The sequence below is a fragment of the Bacillus rossius genome, chromosome 7, assembly GCF_032445375.1.
Source record: "Bacillus rossius redtenbacheri isolate Brsri chromosome 7, Brsri_v3, whole genome shotgun sequence".
Taxonomy (NCBI): domain Eukaryota; kingdom Metazoa; phylum Arthropoda; class Insecta; order Phasmatodea; family Bacillidae; genus Bacillus; species Bacillus rossius.
The window spans coordinates 62759325-62784631 of record NC_086335.1 but is presented as its reverse complement, the minus strand read 5'-3'; the positions used below and the strand labels follow the sequence as shown (position 1 = coordinate 62784631).

General features: G+C 41.4%; 1 protein-coding gene across 1 annotated transcript in view; it reads left to right on the top strand.

The window, feature by feature from the left end:
• Nucleotides 1-25307, top strand: part of LOC134534594 (sialin-like) — a 99084-nt gene that overhangs the window by 68805 nt on the left and 4972 nt on the right. Inside the window, exons 11-15 of the mRNA XM_063373075.1 lie at nt 8784-9004; nt 10749-10895; nt 19044-19176; nt 20867-21022; nt 24262-24347. Coding sequence (XP_063229145.1) covers nt 8784-9004; nt 10749-10895; nt 19044-19176; nt 20867-21022; nt 24262-24347 — 743 coding nt within the window. The remainder of the gene's footprint in view (nt 1-8783; nt 9005-10748; nt 10896-19043; nt 19177-20866; nt 21023-24261; nt 24348-25307) is intronic.

Here is a 25307-nt window from a genome sequence, read left to right as displayed (position 1 = left end):
AATATTCATACCCAGGTAGATTAATCTCAAGTTACACCCAGTGTAATAAATTACACTTTACACAGCAGAACTATCGTGCATCTACGTAAATTCTCGTACGCTTGCCGACACTGGCAGTCGCAATGAAGACTTCTACTTCACGACGTTGCTCGGAAGAATGCGCCGCGCGCAGTTACGCAATGGAACGCGGCGTCAGACAAAGCTTCTCTCTTTTTTCTCTCTCTCTTTCTCTCTCTCTCTCTCTCTCTCTCTCTCTCTCTCTCTCGGGTATTTTACCTGAACACAGAGTCTCTAGCCAAGGATGAGCACGCAATGCCTCCCCAAGCCAGCGGGTTTCTTATTCCTGTTCTCTCTCTCTTCTCCTTTACTCCAGCCGTCGAGTTCTGGCCGCAAATGGGCACTTTGGCCCATCCCTAATTCGAACGTAATTACGAATCCTCGAGCACCGTCAGATCTCGAGGATTTGAACGATTTGATGTTCGAGGGGTGAGGGGGGGAGGGGGAAATATCCGAAGGGCAAAAAATTTCAGAGATTCATCCCCACAAGAAGCTATTGAAGACATTCCATCAGCTTACAGTTCTCTGGGAATGTATGTCTAGCATTCAACGGACATTTTTGACACAAAATCAAGTTACATGCTTATCTACTAAACATGTAAATAGTTTTTTTTTTAAGTGAAACTTGTTTTTACAGCCGTTAGAGTAATATTAGAATCAGAGGGTAACGGAATTAACGTGTGTAACGTATTTAACGAATTTAGTTCGAATTGCGCGGATGTTTGAACTGAAACACATTTACAGCCCGTTACTGGTGGCAGCAGTGCATGATTTGGGATACTTTACCATACTTAGCATATTTTTCGCATACTTTTCAAAACTTTTGCACATTTTTAATACTTTTCATACGTTCTCATAGGCATGCATAAGTTTGCATACTTTTTTTACGCTTTCGAAACTCGTAACTCGCAACTCTAAACTCTCAGATCTTAGGTTGGATCCGGCGTTAGCATTATAATTTTAACAATTTGTACAGACATTTACAACTGGGCTATGTATTTTATTTTAGCTATTATAAATCCATTAATCCATCCTTAGATTTCAATTGAAGACGTGGACAGACACTAGTAAATAAAGGTCTATTACGCGTGTTTCAAATGTATGAGTAACTTAAATTTCCTATTCCTCTATCGTGGAGTTTCATTTCTAATGCGTGTAGCGTCTACGCACCCATATTATTTTACACTTAAAAAAATAATAATTAGAATGTTTTTTTAACGTTAAATTTCTACGTGTTTGATCATATGTTATTTATTCCGGACTCTTGATATTTATATTAATATTCAAGAAAATATTTTAAGAATTGGATTCGATATTTGTATTTTGAGGAAAGGTGGAACCGAACCATCGCTAGTTCTAGTTGGAAAAAAAATTGATTTCGTAATGTAATAAAGCTGGGTTGGTTGTTACTTTTAAGTTCTCGAATCAACAGTTATATGAAATGCGTATCCTAGGTCATAAAGCTACATCACGTGTTTGTTGATCGTTCCAAATACGGGTCAGAAATGTATGTGCTTGTACTTTATGTACTACCTATATGATGGTTATAAAATAAAGTTCTAGTTCACTCTGTTGCAAACTGCCTCCCAGTCAGACTAGCTAGTAAAATTTGGTATCATTTTATAAGTATAATTTAAATACATTTATATCACTATTTATAATTTTATTATTAATAGTTTGGCGAACATAATGCAGTTGAGATACTGGCAAGAAATATTTTAAAAACAAACGAATATGCTTTCGGCGTCACTCGTCTGAAAAAAAAAAAAAAAAGTAAAATCTAAAACGCGATGTGAACGGTGTTAGTGGGGGAGAAAAACCCATTTCTCTCCCAGATGATTGATAACTTAATGTTTAGGTGACTTGTAAAGGAAAATAATTTTTATGGCAATTTAGTCGCATCAATATTTAACGATGGACTCTTTATTGCCGACAGTTAATTTTGTTTATGGTGATTTCGTGCGTAGTGAGATCTTGATGGTACGAGCTCATAGTTGTTTCTCCGCCAATAATGGAGCCACTCGCATGCGCGTCACGGAACGAAAAAGCGATGAAAAGTTAAGTGGGAGTTGGTGTTTTTTTACGCGACCACTCCGCCGCCTTACCTCCACGCGAGAAAACTACTGGCTAGACGACAACGCCAGCACCGAACGAGATGCCGAAGAAGATACTCGTCTGGAGCAGATGAGCTGCTTCCGCGTCGACAGAATGTGTCCTCTATCGAGGCAGCGTTAAAACATGTATCCTTTAACTTTGAGGGCTGCATTAATCGAGAGAATAGTCTCTAAACAGTGGCGGGTACAGGAATTATTTGGAAAAAAGGTGTGTGTGATAAGGGTAGATTTTGAAGAAAGAGAGAGAGAGAAAAAAAAATCAGTTGCATGTAGCCTCTTTAATAACTGTGACTTGGTACTTCAACCCCTATGCCTAAATCATTCCCTCGGCGATCGAGGCCACGACCCCCCGGGAAATTCCTAGCGCTCGGACTTTTTGTCTTCCCCTCGACAGGAGCCGTTTTGGGTATATTAGGAGGTAGTGGAGCCCATGAGGGAAAGGAAATTTTTAATTTTTCGGCGATGGTAGCCTTAACAAGGGGTCTGTGAAGTTATACTCACTTGGCGTAATAAAACAACTAAATTTAATTTTGCAAGCAAATAAATAACAGAATTAAAATAATTAAAGTGACTGGGGTGATATCATAAATACTGTTGGTAAATTATGCAATAAGTACTCAGCATTAAATATTACAGCGTTCGTTATTAATTTGATTCCAGAATATCTCAAAAACGGCGAGGTTAAGGATAACGCAAATAGACTATCTTTTCCCCCTTTTGTTTGATTAAACTTAATTCGGTCACGTAGTGTTCAATTTGAAATACTTTCTCTGTTATTTTTAATAAACATGTTCCGCTCCAAATTCCAACAATGGGGAATTTTGATTTAATACAATTTTTTATTTTTTTGCAATCATAGCAAACCTATTATGTTCGTCGGTGCTTTCGTGTTCGTATTGTCCCTAAAACCTGTTTCGGTTCATCGTTGGGTTCATTTGTTTGACATAAGTTTATTTAGGCTTGTTCTTTGTGGGTTTAGGTTTTCATTTTTATTACTTATTTTTCAGTCTTGAATTTCTCCAGGACAAACAGAGCAAAACTGCAATGGTGTTTGTCCAAAAAAACTGTATTCCAGTCTTGGGAAGGAGTTTAGAACATACGTCGTCTGTATAGGTATATGTTTTCATCCTATTATTTCATGGCGTGCATGCAGCCACAGTTTGTCGGTCGGATTCAGACATATCTGCCTGGGAAGGACATGCTTTCTGGTTGGCTGGATCTGATGGCCAATCAGCGGCCACTTTCCTCCTCAGCTTCCAGTTACAGTCATCATAACCGAGTGATTTTGACGGTTATCGAGCAAACTCGTTTTGGACTGTTTCTTCTTAATTAAGTTGGGAAGTTTCCCCAGGGAAACGTTATTTATAATTTTTTATGTTTCTAGAGCGATCAGAAAATAGTCTTTGATATAAAAAATACTCTCGGGATCGCATTCTATTTCTATTTCACCTTATTTGAATTTAATTTATAATCACCATGAAATGACGATTTAAGCATTTGTGTTAGTAGCATTTTAATGTGAAAAAAAAAACACACACAACATTTCCTTACTCCTTTACCAAGATTTTAAAGGGGAAAACATAACTTTTTCAAGTTAGTTTTTACTTTATGAAAACTCGAGTTTGAAGTAAGGGGCGATTTAAAATTATTGTTTGTTATTTTTAACATGTAATTATGATAGGAAAATTGATAATTCTTTAGTTTGCAAATTTAAAATAATTTATGTATTTTGTGTTTTTAAAGTATTATTTTCACACAAGAATTCTTAAATTTTAAATTGCATCAGCAATGGCGTCTGTCCAAAACTACCTCTTGAATCAACCAATCCCCGTCGCAAGATCCATTCAAACAACGCACCGTACATATGTCATTGTTAAAATATCAGGAGGGAAAAAAAAATCACACATTCAAAATAGCCGCAGAAGTAAAAATTTTATTTTCGTCTGGAAAATCCGGTTTCACCAGTACTGCGGAGGTTTCGAATCCTAACTTTCAAGGCCCGTTCGCATGTCACTCACGCCTATCGCCGCAGCTGTCTGGCGGAAATTCTGTAACCCCCCCCCCCCCCTTTTTTTCTTCTCAACTTTAATTTCCCTCAAAAAACGATTTATTTAACATTTTATTATGCTGCCTTGGCAATCCCCCAAAATCTTCACGCTGTAGCAGTCCGCTGTGCAGTGACTGTTGCCTGCTGGCACCCAAACTCTCGCAACTGCTTCTCAGGCTTCGCGAACACAAAACAAAAGAACGTCGCACCCACGTTGATCTTCCCGGTAACAATGCACCGTCCCAGACTTGCAGGTCGTGAACATAACCCCAAAATAACAACTGAACAATCGCGACGAAGCAAGGGAGTACGCAGAATTCTAATTGGGTTGATTGGGGGGGGGGGGGGGGGGGGGGAGGGAGATTGAACCATTTCCCCCGCTGTTTGCTTTCAAATTATTTCAATTTGTTGGTGTGACAGTTGTAACGGAAGGTCTGCGCAAAACATCAGCACTGGTTACACACTCGAGATTCACGGAGGGCTAAAAGTTCAGCACATCACAGGCCAGGATGACGGTTGGTTCGAATTTCAAATGAACATCTATGGAAGATCCACACTGTTAAAAGTTTTCACCTTCCATCTATGAAGAACGATGGTTAAAAATTCTTCAGAGATCTAATTAAATTTATCACTATCTTGGTAATTTTTTCGGAATCCACAAGAATAATATTAGCAAAACATTCAAAAACGAATTAAGACGACTGCATAAACATTCCCCCCCCCCCTTTCCCGTTTGTGTTTATCCTGTTTATAATTTCAAAAAAAGAACTCGGAAGTTTAAATACGGCGTTGTTTCAACTGTTTCGACTGTGGAGAAGTGGCGCGTTTAGAGTGGTCCAATTTTAAAGGAACCTAAATAAGATCGAGGTAGTCTTGGAATATTACAAATCTATGGTCTCAAATACTGTTATTTAATAGTTTCAAAAACTTTTCGATAAAAGAAAAGTTTAACATGTGAATTAAAGTATTTAAGTTAATATAAATAATAAATATTCCCTACAAAAAAAAAAGGTTGCGTGTACTAACGTACGCGCCTTAGAAGTTACACTTACTTGGCGTATTAAAAACTAACTTTATTTTGTAAGAAAATAATTAATTGAAATAAAATAATACATGGACTGAGATGATATTATAAATACGGTTGTAAAAGGATGAAATTAAGATTAATTTTTTTAAAAACAAATACCGAGCATTTAATATTAATATAAATACGCGTATAAAATTAATTATTTAATTTAGTAAAATAATCGAGATAAATTTTAATGAATAATGAAAATCAATAGTTATGTTGAATATTATTTTAATTTATTTTTAGTTATTTAGTAAATAATTATATAATAACATATTATTTATAATGCAAATAAATTATAAATACGGGAACCTGACCTCACTCATATAAATAAACTTGAAAATACACTTGTAAAAGTTTCATTTCACAATAAAAACTAATTTTTTTAATTATATAGACAAGCAGACCATAACAATCACTAAATTATAAGATTTAAAAGCACGTACATAATTTTTATTTGGAAGTTGGTTTTTTTCTTATTGTGAAAATTACTTTGCATGGTGCGCGCGCATCGTAAAAATTCACTCTCCTCGTTTTACCGTAAATCGTCTAAAGAAGTATAACTTCAAAAATAAAATAAAATTTGGACTCTGGAAGGGAAGTCGCCCCCCTGAGCCCCATTCCCCCCCCCCCCCTCTGGAGCCTTGCTTGTTTTAAACCATCCCCCCCTTTTTTTGACGTGACGTCTAATAAATCGATGAACGCCGGCTGCACGCACGAAAAAGTGTCCCGTTACGCGCATTGTCCCGTTACGCTGTGTCCTGTTACGCTCATTGTACGCTTGCGGCGCATCTATCTCTCTTCCACTCGATTGGAACAACCATCGATTTGACTTTTTCGAGCCACATTAAACTTGAAACACTCCCATTCGTTTCCTACTTTTCCTATCATCGTCCTATCCTTAACAGAATAACACAGATTGGACGAAGTTAAATAGTAAACATGTACAAAAGTTATAGTTAAAATAATCTCTTCGATAAAGTAATAAACATACTTGAATTAATGAGTGCAAATAAAAGTAAATTTATCAATCAAATTGTAGATTTCATTTCACTCCTTTGTATCCATACAAAATAGTGATAATTCAATAAAAATGATTCAATTTTATTCATAAAAGTATGCAATCATTTCATCAATGTTTTGTTATGACGTTGTCACGTTAAACTATCGTCCGTAAACCGACTTTACAGACAAACAATTTATTTTTTATTTCTGTCTGAAAACGTTGTTCCTTCGAATGGTGCCAGTTGTTGATAGGCGTCTCTCGGGGCCGGAAGATTCTCTCGCGAGACCGGTTCTGACAGGTGGTCACCAACGAAGCCACCATAGAGAATTGTTTTCTGGAGGGGAGAAAAAAAACAACAACAACGAAAAGACAGATTTCCCGTCGCCTTCACTTAACAGAGCCCCGAGGCGGCACGGGAATGATGGATGGACCCCTCGCCGCGGGAGAACCGTGCGTCGGGTGTCGACACGCCGCGGCGCGGCGAGCGAGACCCAGTGGCGTGGTCGGAGCACACTCTCAGGGAGGGGCGCGCGCTGTGTTCGGCTTTCACTCAACCATTTAGAACCAGCGCCGTTCTAATGGCAGCGACACCCCCTCAACCTACTTCCATAACCCTCAGCAATAACGTCTAACTCAGTAAATGTGACTGAAGTGAAACTTCTTTGGCAGTTCAAAACTCGAATCGTGAGGGGTAAAACGGCAGAGAGAGAGAGAGAGAGAGAGAAAGAGAGAGAGAAAGAGAGAAAGAGAGAAAGAGAGAAAGAGAGAAGAGAGAAAGAGAGAAAGAGAGAAAGAGAGAGAGAAAGACAATTTTATAAATAAACATGAATTAACAAAATTATTACCCACTTCAAAATAAAACTGCTCCAGATATAAATAATTATTTATCAATAATGATTAACAACAAATATTACTCACAGTTGAAATACTCACACCATTAAGATTTTTTTTTTTAGTATAACTCAAAGCTAGGTGTAATTATAATGAATTAGTTTTTAATTTAATTTTTATTATGTTTAGGGTTGATGTGTTCGAGCATTCTAATAGACTGATTTTGTAGTTCTGCAAAATATCACCTTATCGTTGAGTTATAATGCAACAGATTCTGCCAAACGGCTACATAGACATACTGCAATGCATTTATAGGCATTGATAGTGTTCTGCGGTCGAATGAATGAACAATTACATGTTCGCCCGTTCCGCTCCGCGACAACTAAACGGCACGGACCTTTCTCGCAGTAATTCTTTCCATCACAACCATAATGCCAGGGGTGAAATTAAAAACCATAAATATTCCACGCACGGGATTTGTTTGAACCTTTTTTTTAACTAACATATTCTTAGTTGGACTCTACATATATTTTGTTGACACACTCGTGGGCTCATAATAAATAAAAATTAATTACCCTGCCAAATTAAAGCGGGAAACCCATTATACCAGCAAAGAATATTTAGTTACGCAGCTAAAAAAATACCCATATAACACTGTTTAACAATACTGATATACGGAAGTACCTTATTAAAATTATACGTGCTTGACAACGAATGAGTATCGATAAGTCTGTACTCAGGACATGGCTGGCCTCGTGGTTCAGAGACGTCTGGTCTATGCGACTGACATTGAGCATGACCTGTTTAAAATGTTGGTCGCGTATCGGCGTATAAACTACTTTATACCATATTTTGTGAAGTATTACTTGTAAACAAATCCAAGTGTCAATGTTTGTATCCGAGTTTGACTGTGATGCGCAGAAGGCAACAACCTACAATAGTTTCGCTTATCCGACATAAACAGACCGGCAGAACGTCGAATAGGCGAAAATCTCGAATAACAGAGAGGTGTAAATATAAACGTTATGTATTTTATAGAAAAAAAAAAATCCATATATATTGTAATTTTAAACGTCCCGAACATAATAGTCGAGTTTTACAACACACCAACGGGGGAAAAAAAAATTAGCTGTGGTAGCATTGTAAAAAACTGATACTCATACCTCTCAGTTATTGTTTATTTATTCAATTCAATCCATAGAGCCTTTAATTACGGTAGAAACCATAAAATAAATTTACCATGATTGCCGATTGGTATGTAATTTTTGTTCCCTCGGTGGGACGAAGTATAATATGCAGGACGCCCGCCTTCTTTATTACTTAATGTAAACATTTTTTTAAATTCCACAATTTAAAAAAAAAATATGTATCTTAAGATTAAACGTCACCAAGGTCATAACTGTAAACATGATCTAAAAATAAATTGCATGACTTAAAAGGTTTATAATGGATTTTATCAGTAATAGAATTTTAATTTTTGTTCTGTGAGGGTAAACGCAAGCATAAATTTTTTTCTTGGAAACTCAACCACCCCGAGGGCCCTGATAGCACGGGATGCATGGGCGAAGGCGGGACAAAGGAAGGAGACAGTGTAGTACACCGAGTACAATGCAGGCAGAGAAGGTGCAGCAGCTGCAACAAGTTTTGCTCGCGCCGCAGGCAACTCGGTGGGCGCGGCGGCCACTTTCCCGCTGTGCGGCGTGCTGATCGCGCACCTCGGCTGGGAGTACGCCTTCTACGTGCCGGGGGCCGTCGGCCTGCTGTGGAGCCTACTGTGGTGGCTGCTGGTGTTCGACTCGCCAGCGCAGCACCCGCGCATCTCGCCGCGGGAGAGGCGCATGATCGAGGCGGCCGTCAACCCGCACCTGGCGAGGAAGCAGGTGGGCCGCTCCCCGTGGTCTGCGCCATCTTGATACGCCCGAAACATTAGCTGTGCTCATGGTCTGCGCCATCTTGAGACGCCCGAAACATTATCTGTGCTCATGGTCTGCGCCATCTTGAGACGCCCGAAACATTAGCTGAGCTCATGGTCTGCGCCATCTTGAGACGCCCGAAACATTACCTGAAGTGCAGAGTTCGCTTGCCAAACCAACGTCGGACCTGATCAAGCACCATTTCCTCAATATCTTGTGGGTTACAATATGGCAATGTCGAGTTAAAAAAAAAGTTACTTCAAGAACATCACAGAATGCGTCTCCTGACGATTTCATACTCCGTGGGAACAGTGCTGTAGCAAGGACTGTTACTCTTCACCCTACATGTACAGAATGTTCTCGAATTTCAGGGCATAAATTTAATGGGAGAACGGGTATGCCAAATAAAGCTTTTTTTTTTTGTTAAGGAACTTACTATATCCAAAAATGAACCCCCTGGAAAGGTAATACGCAAACTGTAGCTCTCTCTCTCTCTCTCTCTCTCTCTCTCTCTCTCTCTCTCTCTCTCTCTCTCTCTAGAGTTTGTGTGGTGAACAAGAGCATCTTGCAGTACACACACACGCCAATAAATATCATACAATGTCACCAAACGAATAATTAAAATATGCCAGGGCCCAAATTCTTAATGGTGTCGGTACTTGGTTTCGACCACTGTCTCAGGTCCACACACATTCGTCTCTAGATCTGGCTCTAACAGCGGCATGGTCTTCACCTTCATTTTAAGTTCTAATCAAAATTTATAAACATCATTTACGAAAAAAAAGCTGTATAGGCTACTGGGATGTGTATTATTCACATCATTCCAAGTCACCGCAGAATGCTCGTAAGGATATTCTACATCAGTTCACTATTAATGGTTCTTCAAACCCAATTGTTTATGTGGTTTAATTTTTGTCCATACTGTTGCTGTAGTGAAACCCATAATACTGCAATATATAAATATTTTTTTTCAGAATCATCAAACATAATGAGAAGCCAGAATATCCCCCCTCTTAATTTCATCTCCAATTTAGTGAATAACTCCCAACTGGAAACATTTACTAAACTAATTGCCAGAGTGAAGCTTAGTGTTAAATTAAATATTACTTTTGCTAGAGGCCTATCTGAAAATGAATAATATTCTACACTATGCATTTGGTAGGTAGTGGTAGAATTCCTGGTTCCTGGCATTATTTCACCATGTCTGGCTAATCATTTCAGTCTTGATGGGTATTAAAAGGTTGTCATAAAATCGAATTTTTTTAAAATATAGGCATGACTATAGTGAAATTGGACCTGCTCAAAACTGCATAAAATTAAAATTTAGCAGTTCAGTTAATATTTTTAGTCCTGTAATAGGCATTTTTTTATGTGCAGTCAGTAGCGGATCCAGAGGGTGGGCTAAGGGGCTCAAGCCCCCTCCAAAAGCATTTGGGTCCACTATTGTTTTAGTGTTTGTCTTGATAAATCCTAGCCTCAGCTGGGTCAAGCCCCTCCCAAACCAAAATCCTGGATCCGCCACTGATTGCAGTGGAGAAAACTCGTGTATCTTACCATACTAAAATATAGTAGTGTGTTAATGAGAATATTCTTTTAATGCAGGACAAATTAAACTAGACTAGGTTTTTTCGGATAAAGCTAGGACACGCTGTGAGCCATAAGTAACCCCACCAGCGCAGTGTGGTGACTGTCTGTGTGTCTGTGTCGGCAGCCGCCCATCCCTTGGAAAGCCATCCTTAGTTCCATGCCCTTCTGGGCCTTGATGACGGGCACCATCGGCAGCACGTGGACGTTCCTCGCCATGCTCACCTACGGGCCGACGTACCTCAAGAACGTCCACGGACTCGGCATCGAAATGGTGAGGATGGAAGTTCCCATGACCAGAGAATGGAAATAAATGTAATGTGTTTACCTGGCCCAACAGTCAGACTAAAGAAATTTTGAAAGAAACCTTTAGAATCCTGCAGGGCTGTCGGGCCGGGGGGGGGGGAGGGAAAAAGGAGGGGGGGCATAATCCCCAGGGCCCAGGCACTAATGCATGAGCGTATCCAGATGGTAGGTAGGTAGTACAAAATGCTGACAATATATACAATACACACAGTTCACATTTACAATTATGGCCACAAAATTATTTGCTTCCCCGGGCCCTTAGTTTCTCTCTCAATTCTGGATTCCTTTGGCAAGACAATTTTCAGTGCTCAAACAAACTTTCAATCAACAAGAATATGATTGAGAGTTAGTGCAATTAATTAGTTTTGTGGTGCTTTTTAAAAGTAATGAGATTGATTTGAAGTTATGTTAAAAAGATTTTTTAATTTATTTAAATTATTTTCTAGATTTCATTTACACATTACCTCGTAGCTACCGATTTTTTTTTTTTTTAGCCTATTCAATTGTTAATGTAATTAGAGTGGTCGCTCATCTCATCCTCTTGAGAGTCCTAAAGTATATAGCACAAGTTGTGTGAATACTCTCATGTTACTCAACTTTTAGGTAGGTATGTATACAATTGAGAAATTCAGGGCCAGTGAGGTTCAAGCATTTCTATCTTTATTTACTTACGAGCAATAAGCAATGTCTCTTACAGACTCTTACCACGCAGAAGGCGGACAAGTGACAATTTATTATTATTATTATTATTATTATAATTTTAACATATTCCTGTCACCAGCAATGCATTGCCACCGTACTCTGCAGAACGTCTTCCCACGTCATTTTCAGAGGGGGTTGATGGATGTCTACAGGCCACTTTGTTCAAAGTGTTCCACTCGGTGGGTGATTGCCTGCCCTTAGTTTCATCCCTCCTCCGCCTTCTTAGCAGGAAGCACTTGCTGCCATTATAACCACATGATTAATACTGTACTGCAACTATGGGTACATTTCCAGCCCAGATTAAGTGAATAATTTATTTTAATTTATATTTCTTGTCCTGTATATATTTTTATTATTTGGAAACTCTTTGGATTTGATATGTATATCTATGTAATTGAAACTCTATGACTAAAACAAACGTTTGAGGAGTGAGGACTAGTAATTTATTGCAAGGGCCGACCTCCGTAGCGTAGTCGGATGCACACCGGCTTACGGTGCGAGGGGTTCTGGGTTCGAGTCCCGGGTAAGGCATGGGTGTTAATTTACAGTAAGAGATTTGATTGCTACGAAATGATAAAGATTGGAATGATTTAGTTCTGGTTGTGGGCGAAAGCCGTTAACCATACAAACAACTAAAAAAAAAAAAAAAAAAAAAAAAAAAATATTGCAAGGACCCCTCTAAGAACAATTGAACTTGTAACGGTAAATTGCTAATTTGACATCTTGTTTATTAATGCAAAATTTGATAACTAAATGTCTTTATTTTAAATGTAACGTAAGATTTTGTGTTCCGCGCTATTGTTGCGGGTGGAATTGATGTATTTCATTTAAAAGATTTGTAACTATCATTAGTTCTCGGCCAATCAGGTGCCATATTTTAAATGTTTCACGCATTGTGAAACTACTTAAATTAAGAAGGTTTTAAAAAGGGAATGTAATGGGCAATGGCCAATCAATGAATGGACACGTATCTGACTTCGTCGAAAACTGTGCATAAATACGTGAGTAATATATGACTGTGTTTGTTACTCCATCTCGTTAATAAGAAACATGTATCACGCCCATAACGAATTTATTTTGTGGCCTAACTTCAAGAAAGACGTTGAGAAACTTAAATTCACGTAATTAATATTACTATATTTAATTTGGCACTCGTATAACACAACTTTAATTACCCAGTGGTCTGGGAGAGAGAGCATCAAAGCTCTAGGTAGGTACCGACTTAAACTATTTTGATCTAACCGAGGTAAAAACATATGTAAATCATAATTACAGACTGAATCTGTGTAGTCTATACCATATTGGACCCGAACAAAAGAGACATTTGATTGCTAAGTAAATGTGCGCATCGTCACTATATATGTATGTTCTGCAGTGCCAACAATTATTAAAATTTTGAAAGCAATAATATTTTTCCTTTTGCTAAAAACCTGAGATAATTCTGACTTTCATTAATAAATGATTATAAATACCATTGTGTTTTGTAATATTATAATATACCTATTATCAACTGTATCCCTACACACAAGCATATGTGCATACATATAAATCTATGTGTCAATACAAGACAAGTATAATAAATAGCAACAACAGTTAAGCTAGTAGCTGCACAATTAATCTAGCGCCACAAGCATTGAGGCCTTTAGTAGTCGTACATTATCAACTGCAGGGACCACCTTTATTGTCATTCCAATGCTCGTTTAAAAACTTCATGCTCAACTTCTTTCGGAGCTCGAAATTAGTGATTACTAAGATGGTTCAAAAAGAAAGTAAGGTTTACTGTGTAAGCTTTTGACATTAAGGCTCAATCTCACAAAACATATCAATTTTTTTTTAAAATTTTATCAACATTACTATTATTTAAGGAAAAATGAATATATGTAAAAAAAAATATTAGTGAAATAACAACATATACAAGGAGGTATAGAGTTGAAATAAAAAAGAGCCCTTAAATATGAGGGCTGATCGCGCATTGCCGGTGATTTCGAGATGTTAACTATGGGCGCCACCACGTGGAAGGGCACGTGGACCCGGCGGAGTCTCTCGCTCAGGGCGTGACGTAGCCCAAGTGGGGACGAGTTACCAGCCCTTTCTATCCTAGCTACCCAGACCTGGCCCGCTCTAGGCGTCGGGCACGCCACACTCCTAGACTCACTCACCACGTGATTAAATAAATACTCACTTTATATTTATTTTCCAGATTTAATTTCACTAACACGTCTCTCTACACGCCCGTTACACGTTACACATTACACGGTTAAAAAGCCTGAGGCACGAATCGGTTTAGGTGAAGGCATGGTCCGCACACGTGGCCATGCTGCAAAGTTTATTTATTACACGGTGATGAAAGAAACTCGACTGAGACAATTAATTAATTAAACAGTCCGCTGACCGAGAGCTGCCCCGAGGATGACGTACGAAAGAGATTCAGAAATAATTAACGAGACAGAATTACTTGGTCAGTGCTGAACAAAGGTTGAAGTCCCCGGGGTGCTGGCGCGTCTGCTCTCGGTCAGTGATGAAGATGGACTGGGCTGAGCTCATCGCTCGCAGGTGGCAACATGGCGCCCTTCGCGCCAACACAATTACCGTTACTGTATTCTACGACTCCGTGCCCCGGCGAAAGTTGAGTAAATTACAGATAAACATTAAAAATATATAAAAATTACTGACAATGGAAAGTTTGTTACTATTTACTTATTTAATGATAATTCATATAAAAGCATTCCTATCCTCGTCCAAGTCCGTGCCTGTTCGGGTCCGCCCGGGCAACGTCTATAGTTATTTAAGGTAACCTATTTAAATTACAGAAAACACAAGTAAATTGCACAACACTGGGGCAAAGACGAATGAAAACAAAAAGGGTTTACAAATAATATTAAAACGTAGCAAATTAGGGGTGCGGCGCACTGCAGCTAAGCGCCCTCTTGCCGGGCTAGACACACACGCACACACGCACGCACGAGCGGGAGGTTTGAACTGAAACGGTGGTTGGGCGGTGTCATATCGGGCTCAAAGGGGCCGCAGGCCCGGACGACGTCAATTGCCCCCTCCGAAAGTAGGCCGATATGACAGCGCCGTTTGACAGATGGTTGGGGGGCGTTGCCTGTGGTGTTTACGTCGCGCACTCCCACGTGGCAATGTTGATGTTTATGTTTGTGCGGGCAGGTGGCAATGTTGACATGACGGACGGACAAGCAATGTTTACACGATGGAAGGGCGAGCAATGTTTACATGATGGCGGCGAGCAATGTTTACAAAATGACAGTTGAGCAATATTTACACTATGGAGGACGATACACACGGACAGAATGGGCGCTGGCTGACTAACCTTGTGGGTGGTGACCCACCAGTTGTCCCGAGCCCCAAATCTGCGTCAGCTGCGGCTGCGGCGGCTGCTGCGTGTGATAGCGTGGCGGTGGCCAGGGCGCCGGCCGGCAGGGGCGGCGGCGGCCAAGGTCAGGCGGCTCGTGGCAGGCGGGCAGCAAGCGCGGGCGGCGCTCGGCACGGCCCGGCTCAGCCTCGCCGACAGGCGGGCGCTTCGCGGCCCGTCGTGACAGACGGGTGACAGGTGTCGAAGTCCGGGTGGTGGTCACGTTCGGTGGTGGGACGGTCGGGCGTCCCGGCGTCGTGGCGTCGACCTGCATCGCGACAGGCGGATGTAGGGAGCTCAGGCGACTCTTCACGGTGCGGCGTCCCAATGTTGCCAACTTGCGACATTTTTGTGGCGTCTCGGGCGGCAGGGCACTTGACCGGTGTTCCGGTACTGCGGCATTCGGCGTCGGAATCGGGCGTCGTGGCGTCTCGGTCGTTCCTGGCGTCGCGTCAGGTGGGCCTGTAGGCGGCGTCCGCGTCGGCGTCGCGCGCGTCCTTCTCTTTCGGTCCGGTTCATCCGTCTGTGCCTCGAAACCAGGCGGGCACAGAGGAGCAAATCCAGGCGGCGGGGCGGCGCTCAGGCGTCTCGGCGTCATGGCCCTGGACATCGTGTCGCAAAGCGTCCTGTTTGCGACTGCGCACTCTGGTAGCGGTGACGACGGCCGGATGACGTCGAAGCCAGGTGGTGGCGACAAGGTGACACGAAGCGTCGGCGTCGAATCTGGTGGCGTCCGTGGCGAGTCGTGTGGCGGAGACGATGCGGGTTTCGCCGGAAATGACCTTGGTGGCGTCGGGACGGCGGTTCGGTGCGGTGGCGAGGTCATTCCGGCGTCGGGAGGTGTCTCCGACACGAGGCGGGTGCTGGACGGCGTATCAGACTGCGGCGGGACGGTCGTTGTCGGGCGTCGCTCGGTTGGCTTCGGCGAGTCAGGCGTCATCATAGTCGGGATGAGTGGCGTCAGGTCGGCGAAACGAGGTCTTGCTGGCGATGATGCGTTAGGACCAGCGTCGGGAGACGTCAGGTCGACGAGAGGTGCCGAGGTTGGCGGCTCCAGGACAGGAGGTGGCGGAAGCGGAATTGTCGGCGTCGGGACGGCGAGCGTCGGCGTCGGGATAAGTGGCGTCGGGTCGACGAAACGCAGTGTGGCAGGCGGCGGCGGGATCGGACTTGTGTCGGGAGACGTCAAGTCGATGAGCGTCGGCACGGCGGGCGTCGGCGTCGGGACGACTGGCGTCTTTGTCAGGGCGGTAGGCGTCGGTAGCGTAACACGTGACGGTGCGGGTGGCGTCAGGACGTACCTTCGTGGTGCTGGTGTCGGCGTCGTGCGTGAGGAGTCGGCTTGGTGCGGCGGTGACGTTCCGGCAACGGGCGGCGTCCTTGGCACGGGCTGCGTCGGCGAGTCGAGCAGCGTCTTTTCCGGCGTGGTTGGCGTCGGCGTGAGCGGAGTCGTTTTCGGTGTGGTTGGCGTCGGCGTGAGCGGCGTCTTTTTCGGCGTGAGTGGTGTCGGCGTGATCGGAGTCGGTGTCGGCGTGAGCGGCGTCGGCGTTTCGGGAAGCGTCGAGGCGTGTCGTGGAGGATTTTCCAGCGTCTCTGCCTCGTACTGCGCCTGGGTGGCTAGGTAGGCAGTGCACCGTGCGCACGTGAAGGTAAAAAACTTGCGCAGTACGGTCCATTCACGTTCGCCGATACAGCCACGATGCCACAGGCCGGCACATTCCTGGCAGCGGTATCCCTCGCTACTACCTCCGGGACACGACCTAGCTCCACATTTCGTCACGCCGTGTATGCGGTACTCCGTACAGTAGCCACACTCGTATCCGGCGGCGGTCCTGCCATGCAAGTCCCAACTCGGGCGGGGAAAGTAACACCCGATACACTCGTCCGGATACGGATACATGTCTACGCACGTGGTACTCTGCACACGAACACATCAGCACTGTGTTACTTACTGCGCTCGGAGTCCGTTGTTTGTGCGCGGATTCCTGGAAGCGTGCGCTTGGCTGATCACGTGGCCGGCGCGCCAGAGTCCCGCTATGCGCTCCGGCGCGAACTTTAGTTCCGCGCGCTCCGCGTAACAACCGCCTATCTCACACGCTCGTACAGGTCTGGTTTTCGCGGAAGATGTAACTCGCCCCACGTTGGGCGCCATTTGAGGGCTGATCGCGCATTGCCGGTGATTTCGAGATGTTAACTATGGGCGCCACCACGTGGAAGGGCACGTGGACCCGGCGGAGTCTCTCGCTCAGGGCGTGACGTAGCCCAAGTGGGGACGAGTTACCAGCCCTTTCTATCCTAGCTACCCAGACCTGGCCCGCTCTAGGCGTCGGGCACGCCACACTCCTAGACTCACTCACCACGTGATTAAATAAATACTCACTTTATATTTATTTTCCAGATTTAATTTCACTAACACGTCTCTCTACACGCCCGTTACACGTTACACATTACACGGTTAAAAAGCCTGAGGCACGAATCGGTTTAGGTGAAGGCATGGTCCGCACACGTGGCCATGCTGCAAAGTTTACTTATTACACGGCGATGAAAGAAACTCGACTGAGACAATTAATTAATTAAACAGTCCGCTGACCGAGAGCTGCCCCGAGGATGACGTACGAAAGAGATTCAGAAATAATTAACGAGACAGAATTACTTGGTCAGTGCTGAACAAAGGTTGAAGTCCCCGGGGTGCTGGCGCGTCTGCTCTCGGTCAGTGATGAAGATGGACTGGGCTGAGCTCATCGCTCGCAGGTGGCAACATGGCGCCCTTCGCGCCAACACAATTACCGTTACTGTATTCTACGACTCCGTGCCCCGGCGAAAGTTGAGTAAATTACAGATAAACATTAAAAATATATAAAAATTACTGACAATGGAAAGTTTGTTACTATTTACTTATTTAATGATAATTCATATAAAAGCATTCCTATCCTCGTCCAAGTCCGTGCCTGTTCGGGTCCGCCCGGGCAACGTCTATAGTTATTTAAGGTAACCTATTTAAATTACAGAAAACACAAGTAAATTGCACAACACTGGGGCAAAGACGAATGAAAACAAAAAGGGTTTACAAATAATATTAAAACGTAGCAAATTAGGGGTGCGGCGCACTGCAGCTAAGCACCCTCTTGCCGGGCTAGACACACACGCACACACGCACGCACGAGCGGGAGGTTTGAACTGAAACGGTGGTTGGGCGGTGTCATATCGGGCTCAAAGGGGCCGCAGGCCCGGACGACGTCAAATAAACACATTTTGTGATTTGAACATGAATTCAAATAAATTCATAATAGCACCTCATTTTATTTGTTTGTGAAACGCTTCTACTAAACAAGTCATTAATTAATGGTTTCTAACATAAACATTTTTTTATGTCGGTTCTAGCATGTACTGAAAGCATGAAATCATGTATACAGTTTTGGATTAACCATTCATGTGTATAGCTTTTGTATTAAAATAATTTATTTTTTTGTGTATCATTAACTAAATCAATAAAAATGAGGTTTTTTCCTAAAAAAAAAAAAATCCAGGTTTCTGCGGTTTTGGGAAACTCCCTTAAAGGCTTAAAAAAACCTTTTTATAAATGATGAGAAAAAAAATTAACATCTTACCTGCAGGTGTCCACAAGGAAAAAATATTTAGTACCAACTTAGGCGAGAAAAAAGTACTAGATTTGAAAAAAAAAAGTACTAAATTATAAATTGTTATGGTTTTAACAATTTAGGAAGTTATTATCACATTGCAATGCTCTAACAATGCTCAATGCTCACACACATACATTCCATATTTTTTTAAAAATAATTACGCTTAATAATAAAACATATTGGAGTTAGGTACTGTAATAATATTAAATTAAAGAAAAAAGTACTAGATCTGAGCGTAAATGTACTTGACCACAAAAAACTTATAAAAGTACTAGATCTAGTAGGAAAGTACTAACTGTGGACACCCTGCATACCTGGTGAGACCAAGCCCTAAGTACACACATTTACGAGATCATACAATGAAAGTGTTCTGAACGTTCGGGGTCGATGTCTGTGGCAGAACGGCCTGATCTCGGGGCTGCCGAACGTCAGTCGCTTCCTCCTGGGACTGCTCTTCTCCTCGCTGGCAGACTTCCTGCTCCGCTCTGCGGGCTGGACTGTGACGCACGTCCGGAAGCTGGCCACTGCCGTAGGTACGTCACATCAGCGCTGCTGCTCCCAGTTGTGTGAAAACATTTCCACTAGGATGGGCCAATCAAACCCTCAAGTTCCTTAGTATTTGAAGGATTCAGGGCCGGTGCAAGGTAAATTGGCGCCCTAGGCGAAACACCTTAGTGCCCCCCCGCCAGACACACCAATAAAATTTTTCCTTGCCTCAAAATATGTCACATAAGCCTAAGATATTGTCAACAATCAAATGTAAGCAGGCTTGTTTTTTTTTTTACTTTTTTACTTATCACAAATCATAAACAGGTCACCGTGGACTTTAAATAATTACTTATATCAATATAAACATTCCAAACTGTTACAAAAATCCATTTTCATCTAGTTTCAATAATCGTTAAACATATTATATCAGCTGTTATGTGTCGTGCTGCGCCGCCCCCAGCTACTTGGCGCCCTAGGCGGTTGCCTAGTTCGCCTATATGGACGCGCCGGCCCTGGAAGGATTAGATATTCGAGGAAAACAATAAGTGAGTGTACTTATGTACGCGTGCTAGAAGTTACAGGTACTAAGGAGGCCAGCTGAAAATGGCGACAGTGCTTTGCTGTTAATATATTCAGTGTTTTCTGGTTGGAAGAGTAATGGTGGATGTTGTGAAATTATTAAGAATGTTAACATTATGCTACCAGGAAACTATGAAAACCTTCCAGAGACCTTATCACAAGAAAGTATTAGTTTGGAAGTTGAAAGCTCTAACCTAGGTCAAGGAAAATTTGTGCTAAGCAAAGTAATTTCTGATAAGAAACTCCATGTTTTGTTACTAGTGTATAATTAAAGAATTATTGTCTCCATGATTTTTGAGTAATGGGATTGAAGGCAATAGACAACAAAGGAATATGATGAAATTGATATTTACAGTTTCAAGAAGTGATGTGCTGCTTTTACTCCCTGATACACTAATGGAATGTCGAATTGAGGAATTGGTAGTGATAGGGTTTTTTACAAGTTTAATTTGCTTCTAACATGCTTTCATTCATTTTGCCATCAATATTAACAGTTTATCTGAGAATTACTCTGAATTAAACTTAGTGACTTAATGTTTGCTAGTATTTTGAACTACCAATTTTTTTAAGTAAAATCAGTGTCAGTATTTTGACATTTAAAATAAGAACTCATATACAGATTATTTTTTTTACAGTGTCAGTTGCAGATATTTGTATACATGAATATTTACTTTTGAATATTTAAAAAAGTAATTGTTAAGTTTTAAAAAATTGCATTAAAAATGCTAATTTCACAATAAAAGATGCTAATATTGGAAAAAAAAGTATATGCTAATCTTTCCAGCCCATAAATTATTTTGTTTATAACATTTTGTAATTTGTACATTCTTTTAAATTTTAAATAAATTCATACTATAGCCACAATTGAGGTTTATAAAAGGCTTCTACTAAACAAACTTAAAAAAAAAAATTGTCAGTTTTAGCATGTACAAAGCATTAAATCATGTGGTATACAGTTTCACATTAATCGTGTGTAGCCTTCGTCTTCAAAATCTTTATTTTTAGCAAATCATCATTCATTAAATCATCAAAATTAAGGTTTTCCGAAAACCTTGAAAAACTTGGGTTTCTGCAGTTTTGGGAAAACTCCCTTTAAAGGCTTTAAGGACCATCACGGCAATTTGTAATGGGGTTCTCCTGCTCCTCACTCCCCAGCCCTGCTGGTGCCCGGGACGCTGTGCCTGCTGATGACCAACGTGGGCTGCGACGCGGCCGCGGAGATCACCCTGCTGATACTGCTGGTCGGCCTGGGGGGCTGCGCCTCCTCTGGGACGCTCGCCAACAACATCGACCTGGCCCCGAACTTCGCCGGTGAGACCACGTCGCAGGGCCGGCCGGCTCGGGCAGCGTGTAACATGTAACAACCTGGTGGTTTTGTTTAGACCAAGCTCGGAGCTGCTCGGCTGCTGGGTCGTAGCCAGGGGCATAGCCAAAGGGGGGGTTTCAGGGGTTCAAACCACCGCCTTAGCACCAAATCTTTAATTAATTTCTTATTCAAAACTCAAACAAATTTCATATTTAAAATAATAAAAATTTTACCATTACAATATTTAAACTTAAGTAACCGAAAACTGCTAAAATAGCACTATTTTACACCTTAAAATCCAAATTTTCCCGGGGGAGGATCCCCGGACCCACCGCTTTAATACGGAAGGGTGGTGAGGGGGGGGGGGGGGGGGGGGGGGGGGCATGCTTCTTAACACCCCCCATACACAAATCTTGGCTACGCCACTGGTTGTAGCCACGTCGAGGGCGCAGATATCACCGATGTTTCGGTCGCCGTTTCAGTCGCCATCATCAGGGAGCAGTTAGTTACCTGCGACCCAGAAGCCAAGCAACTCCGGACAGTGGCCTCGAAAGCCTGCGATCTTTATTAAACCATTTTTTTTTTAAATTACATAAGTTATTTTGGTTCTAACCATGCTCAAATGAAAGCCATACAACATCCCGCTTTCTGCCACTCATGTTGAACCAGAAATGTTGTAACATCAAAGAACTTAAGTCCAACCAAATCTGCACAGCTGACTGGGACTTAACCACGAAAAGGTTATTTTCCCACAGGAGGAGGAATTTTTCTTTTAAATAGGTGTTTCTCACAGAATGGGGATTTACATTACAGTCGGGATTTCCCACAGAATAGGAATTACTATTTAATATTTTTAATTTTAGAGGAGTATTTAGTTGGTATTATTTATCAGATAATTTAAATGATAAGCTCTTGTATATAATTTGGGTCATGTAAATCACAAGAAACATTAATGACCAAACTTTTGTGTTTATCAAAGTGGAATTAGACATTTTATTTAAAAAAAAATACATTATTTAAAAAAAAAGTTGTTTAAAAAAAATTAGATATACGTATATAAATCAACCAACCCTGCTTCCAAGTAATCTTCCAAAACAATTATCACTTTAATGCAAACCATTTGGGCTTATCAGATGGGGGCGGATCCAGAGAAAACATGCAAGTGGAATTGGAGAGGGGAGGATGTACTCATATGTTACAAAGTGGACCGATACTACAAGTACAATTATTAAACATTGTAAAGTAATGTTTTTTATTTTCATTCACATAAAGGAATGAGTTTTTAAGTTCTATTAAAAAAAGATTTAGTGCTATTATGGTGTAAATAATCATTTAAAAAAATTTATTTGTAATGAAAAATCAGTGTGTATTAAATACACTGGACTTGTTTTAAACGAAGTGAAATAATTATGTTCGCACAATGAAAGTCAATCCTAATACATCAAATGAGAAACCATGATAAAGAGATTTCCAATTAATGACTGATAGAACACCACCTTGATTAACCAAGGTACCCCCTTATTTCATTTACCAAACCCCTGTTAATTGAGCAAAACTCCAATTCCATCAAACAAGACTCTCGATAAATTTACTCACAACCATGATTGATTGGTGTATACACCAATGCATGGAAAAACATGAAAACCTGATTAATTAAATTAGCCCAATCAATGTCAGTCCAATTAGTCAGAATGTAGTTGGATTAGATGTAATGTTTCACCTTAGAAAATAGTTTTAATTAGTTCCATCTAACACAGTGACTTCAAATTTCACAGAAACTAAGGGAACACTCGTTAGACATTCAAGAAATTTGTTTCACTGACTTTCATGAAAAGAATTTCTGACATAAAATATAAATTAATGTTCCATCTGTACCAATATTGATGCTACAGCTAAATTATTGATCAAACCTAAATTAACCAACTAGTGTGATGCAGTGAGGCGGCAGTGGTAAGACACAGGCGTCACATTCCAGACGGCCTGAGTACGTAACCCGGCCCGGGCGTGCCGTCGGTTTTCCATGGTTTCCTTACCTTAGACCATGGCCAATTTCTTCTCCATATCTCTTATTGGTGTCGAGTGCTTCCATTTATAATGACCTTGCTACGGACACCATGTTAAGGCTTGGACTCACGCAAAGTAGTTTGTTTAGTTTTCATTTGATAACTATTAATTAAGGGATTTTCCTCTAAATTTATCCCGGTGGTATTGTGCATTTGTTGTTGGGCAGGGGCGCAACAACAGGGGGGGGGGGGGGCAAGGGTATCTTGCCCCCCCCCCCCCCCCCCGAAACCTTTAAGTGGGGGCAAACGGGGGCAAAGAAAGTGCTGTGTAATCAATTTTTAGATAATAAAACTGCTTAAATAGCACCATTTTACACCTTGAAATACAAATTTTCCCGGGGGAGGACCCCCGGACCCCCCACTTCAATAGGGGGGGATCCAGGATTCTTTATAAAAAGGTATATTACCCCCCTTTGAAAATATAGTTGTTGCACCCCTGTTGCTGGGTCACAGTTTTTCTCACCAGATATTTACATAACATTATTATTTAATAGCTGTAATTGGTGGGGACAAGATTACACCAAAATAACATCAAGACGCATGTCAAAATATGTACTGCAATAACACCAAAATGCAAGTTGTATCATGGAATTGAGTAGCATTTCACCAAAACTTATTTCAAATCATAAAAAAAGTTATATTTTAATGTTTTAAATCCAAGATATGTAATTTTCAGACAAAAAATTGTATCAAAGTGCATGGATCAGAAAAAAAATAATTTAATTTTTTTTATTGTTTACCTCTTATTGAATCACTTTTAAACCACAAATGCTTAACAATTTATTTTTATTGTTCTTTTACAAATTATATATAAATTTAACCACTATATTTTGGTGGAGTAAATAACTAAATATCACAGAACAGCTTTTACATAAATAAAATCAATACCAACACATATCTTCTGTTTTAAAAACAAAATTGGTCTACAAATAAAACCAAAAAATCTTATCTCAAGTAATAGGTCATGCAAGTGATCATAACAAAATATGAACCTACTAATACTTTTATCCCCAGTTAAATATTTATTAAATATCTGTTAAAATTTTTAAGAAGAGCTTTCATGATGAATTTACAGGAAACAAACTCAAACAAAAGTATGACAAAAAAATAAAAATAACCACCATGGTAGTGTGCAACTGAGCCTCCAATATAAATTTGAACTGTTATGTTTCTGATTTCAGGAATGCTTCTAGGGCTGACCAGTTTCTTGTCTATGAGTTCCGGGTTCCTAGTGCCGCCTCTAGTCAGCAGCATCGTGGGTGACCAGGTGAGTGGTGGCTACCAGAGGCATACAGCCACAGAGTGGTTCTGAACTACAGAACACTCCTGATCATCCGCGAAATGAAGTGGCAGGGCCACCGCGGATAGTGAAAATCGCGGATAATCCGCAAAAGAGCCGAAAATGGGAAATAAAACTGGAAACATTAATTTCAACTTATAAATCTAAACATTTATGTGCAGTAAAAGTTACAATTAAAATACATATTTTTAAATGATGCTAAAATTTTAGAATTTTACTGAGTAATTAACATACAATACATTTCAGTTGAGGGCTGATCGCGCATTGCCGGTGATTTCGAGATGTTAACTATGGGCGCCACCACGTGGAAGGGCACGTGGACCCGGCGGAGTCTCTCACTCAGGGCGTGACGTAGCCCAAGTGGGGACGAGTTACCAGCCCTTTCTATCCTAGCTACCCAGACCTGGCCCGCTCTAGGCGTCGGGCACGCCACGCTCCTAGACTCACTCACCACGTGATTAAATAAGTACTCACTTTATATTTATTCTCCAGATTTAATTTCACTAACACGTCTCTCTACACGCCCGTTACACGTTACACATTACACGGTTAAAAAGCCTGAGGCACGAATCGGTTTAGGTGAGGGCATGGTCCACACACGTGGCCATGCTGCAAAGTATACTTATTACACGGTGATGAAAAAAACTCGACTGAGACAATTAATCAATTAAACAGCCCGCTGACCGAGAGCTGCCCCGAGGATGACGAACGAAAGCGATTTAAAAAGAATTAACGATACAGAAATTACTTGGTCAGTGATGAACAAAGGTTGAGGTCCCCGGGGTGCTGGCGCGTCTGCTCTCGGTCAGTGATGAAGATGGACTGGGCTGAGCTCATCGCTCGCAGGTGGCAACATGGCGCCCTTCGCGCCAACACAATTACCGTTACTGTATTCTACGACTCCGTGCCCCGGCGAAAGTTGAGTAA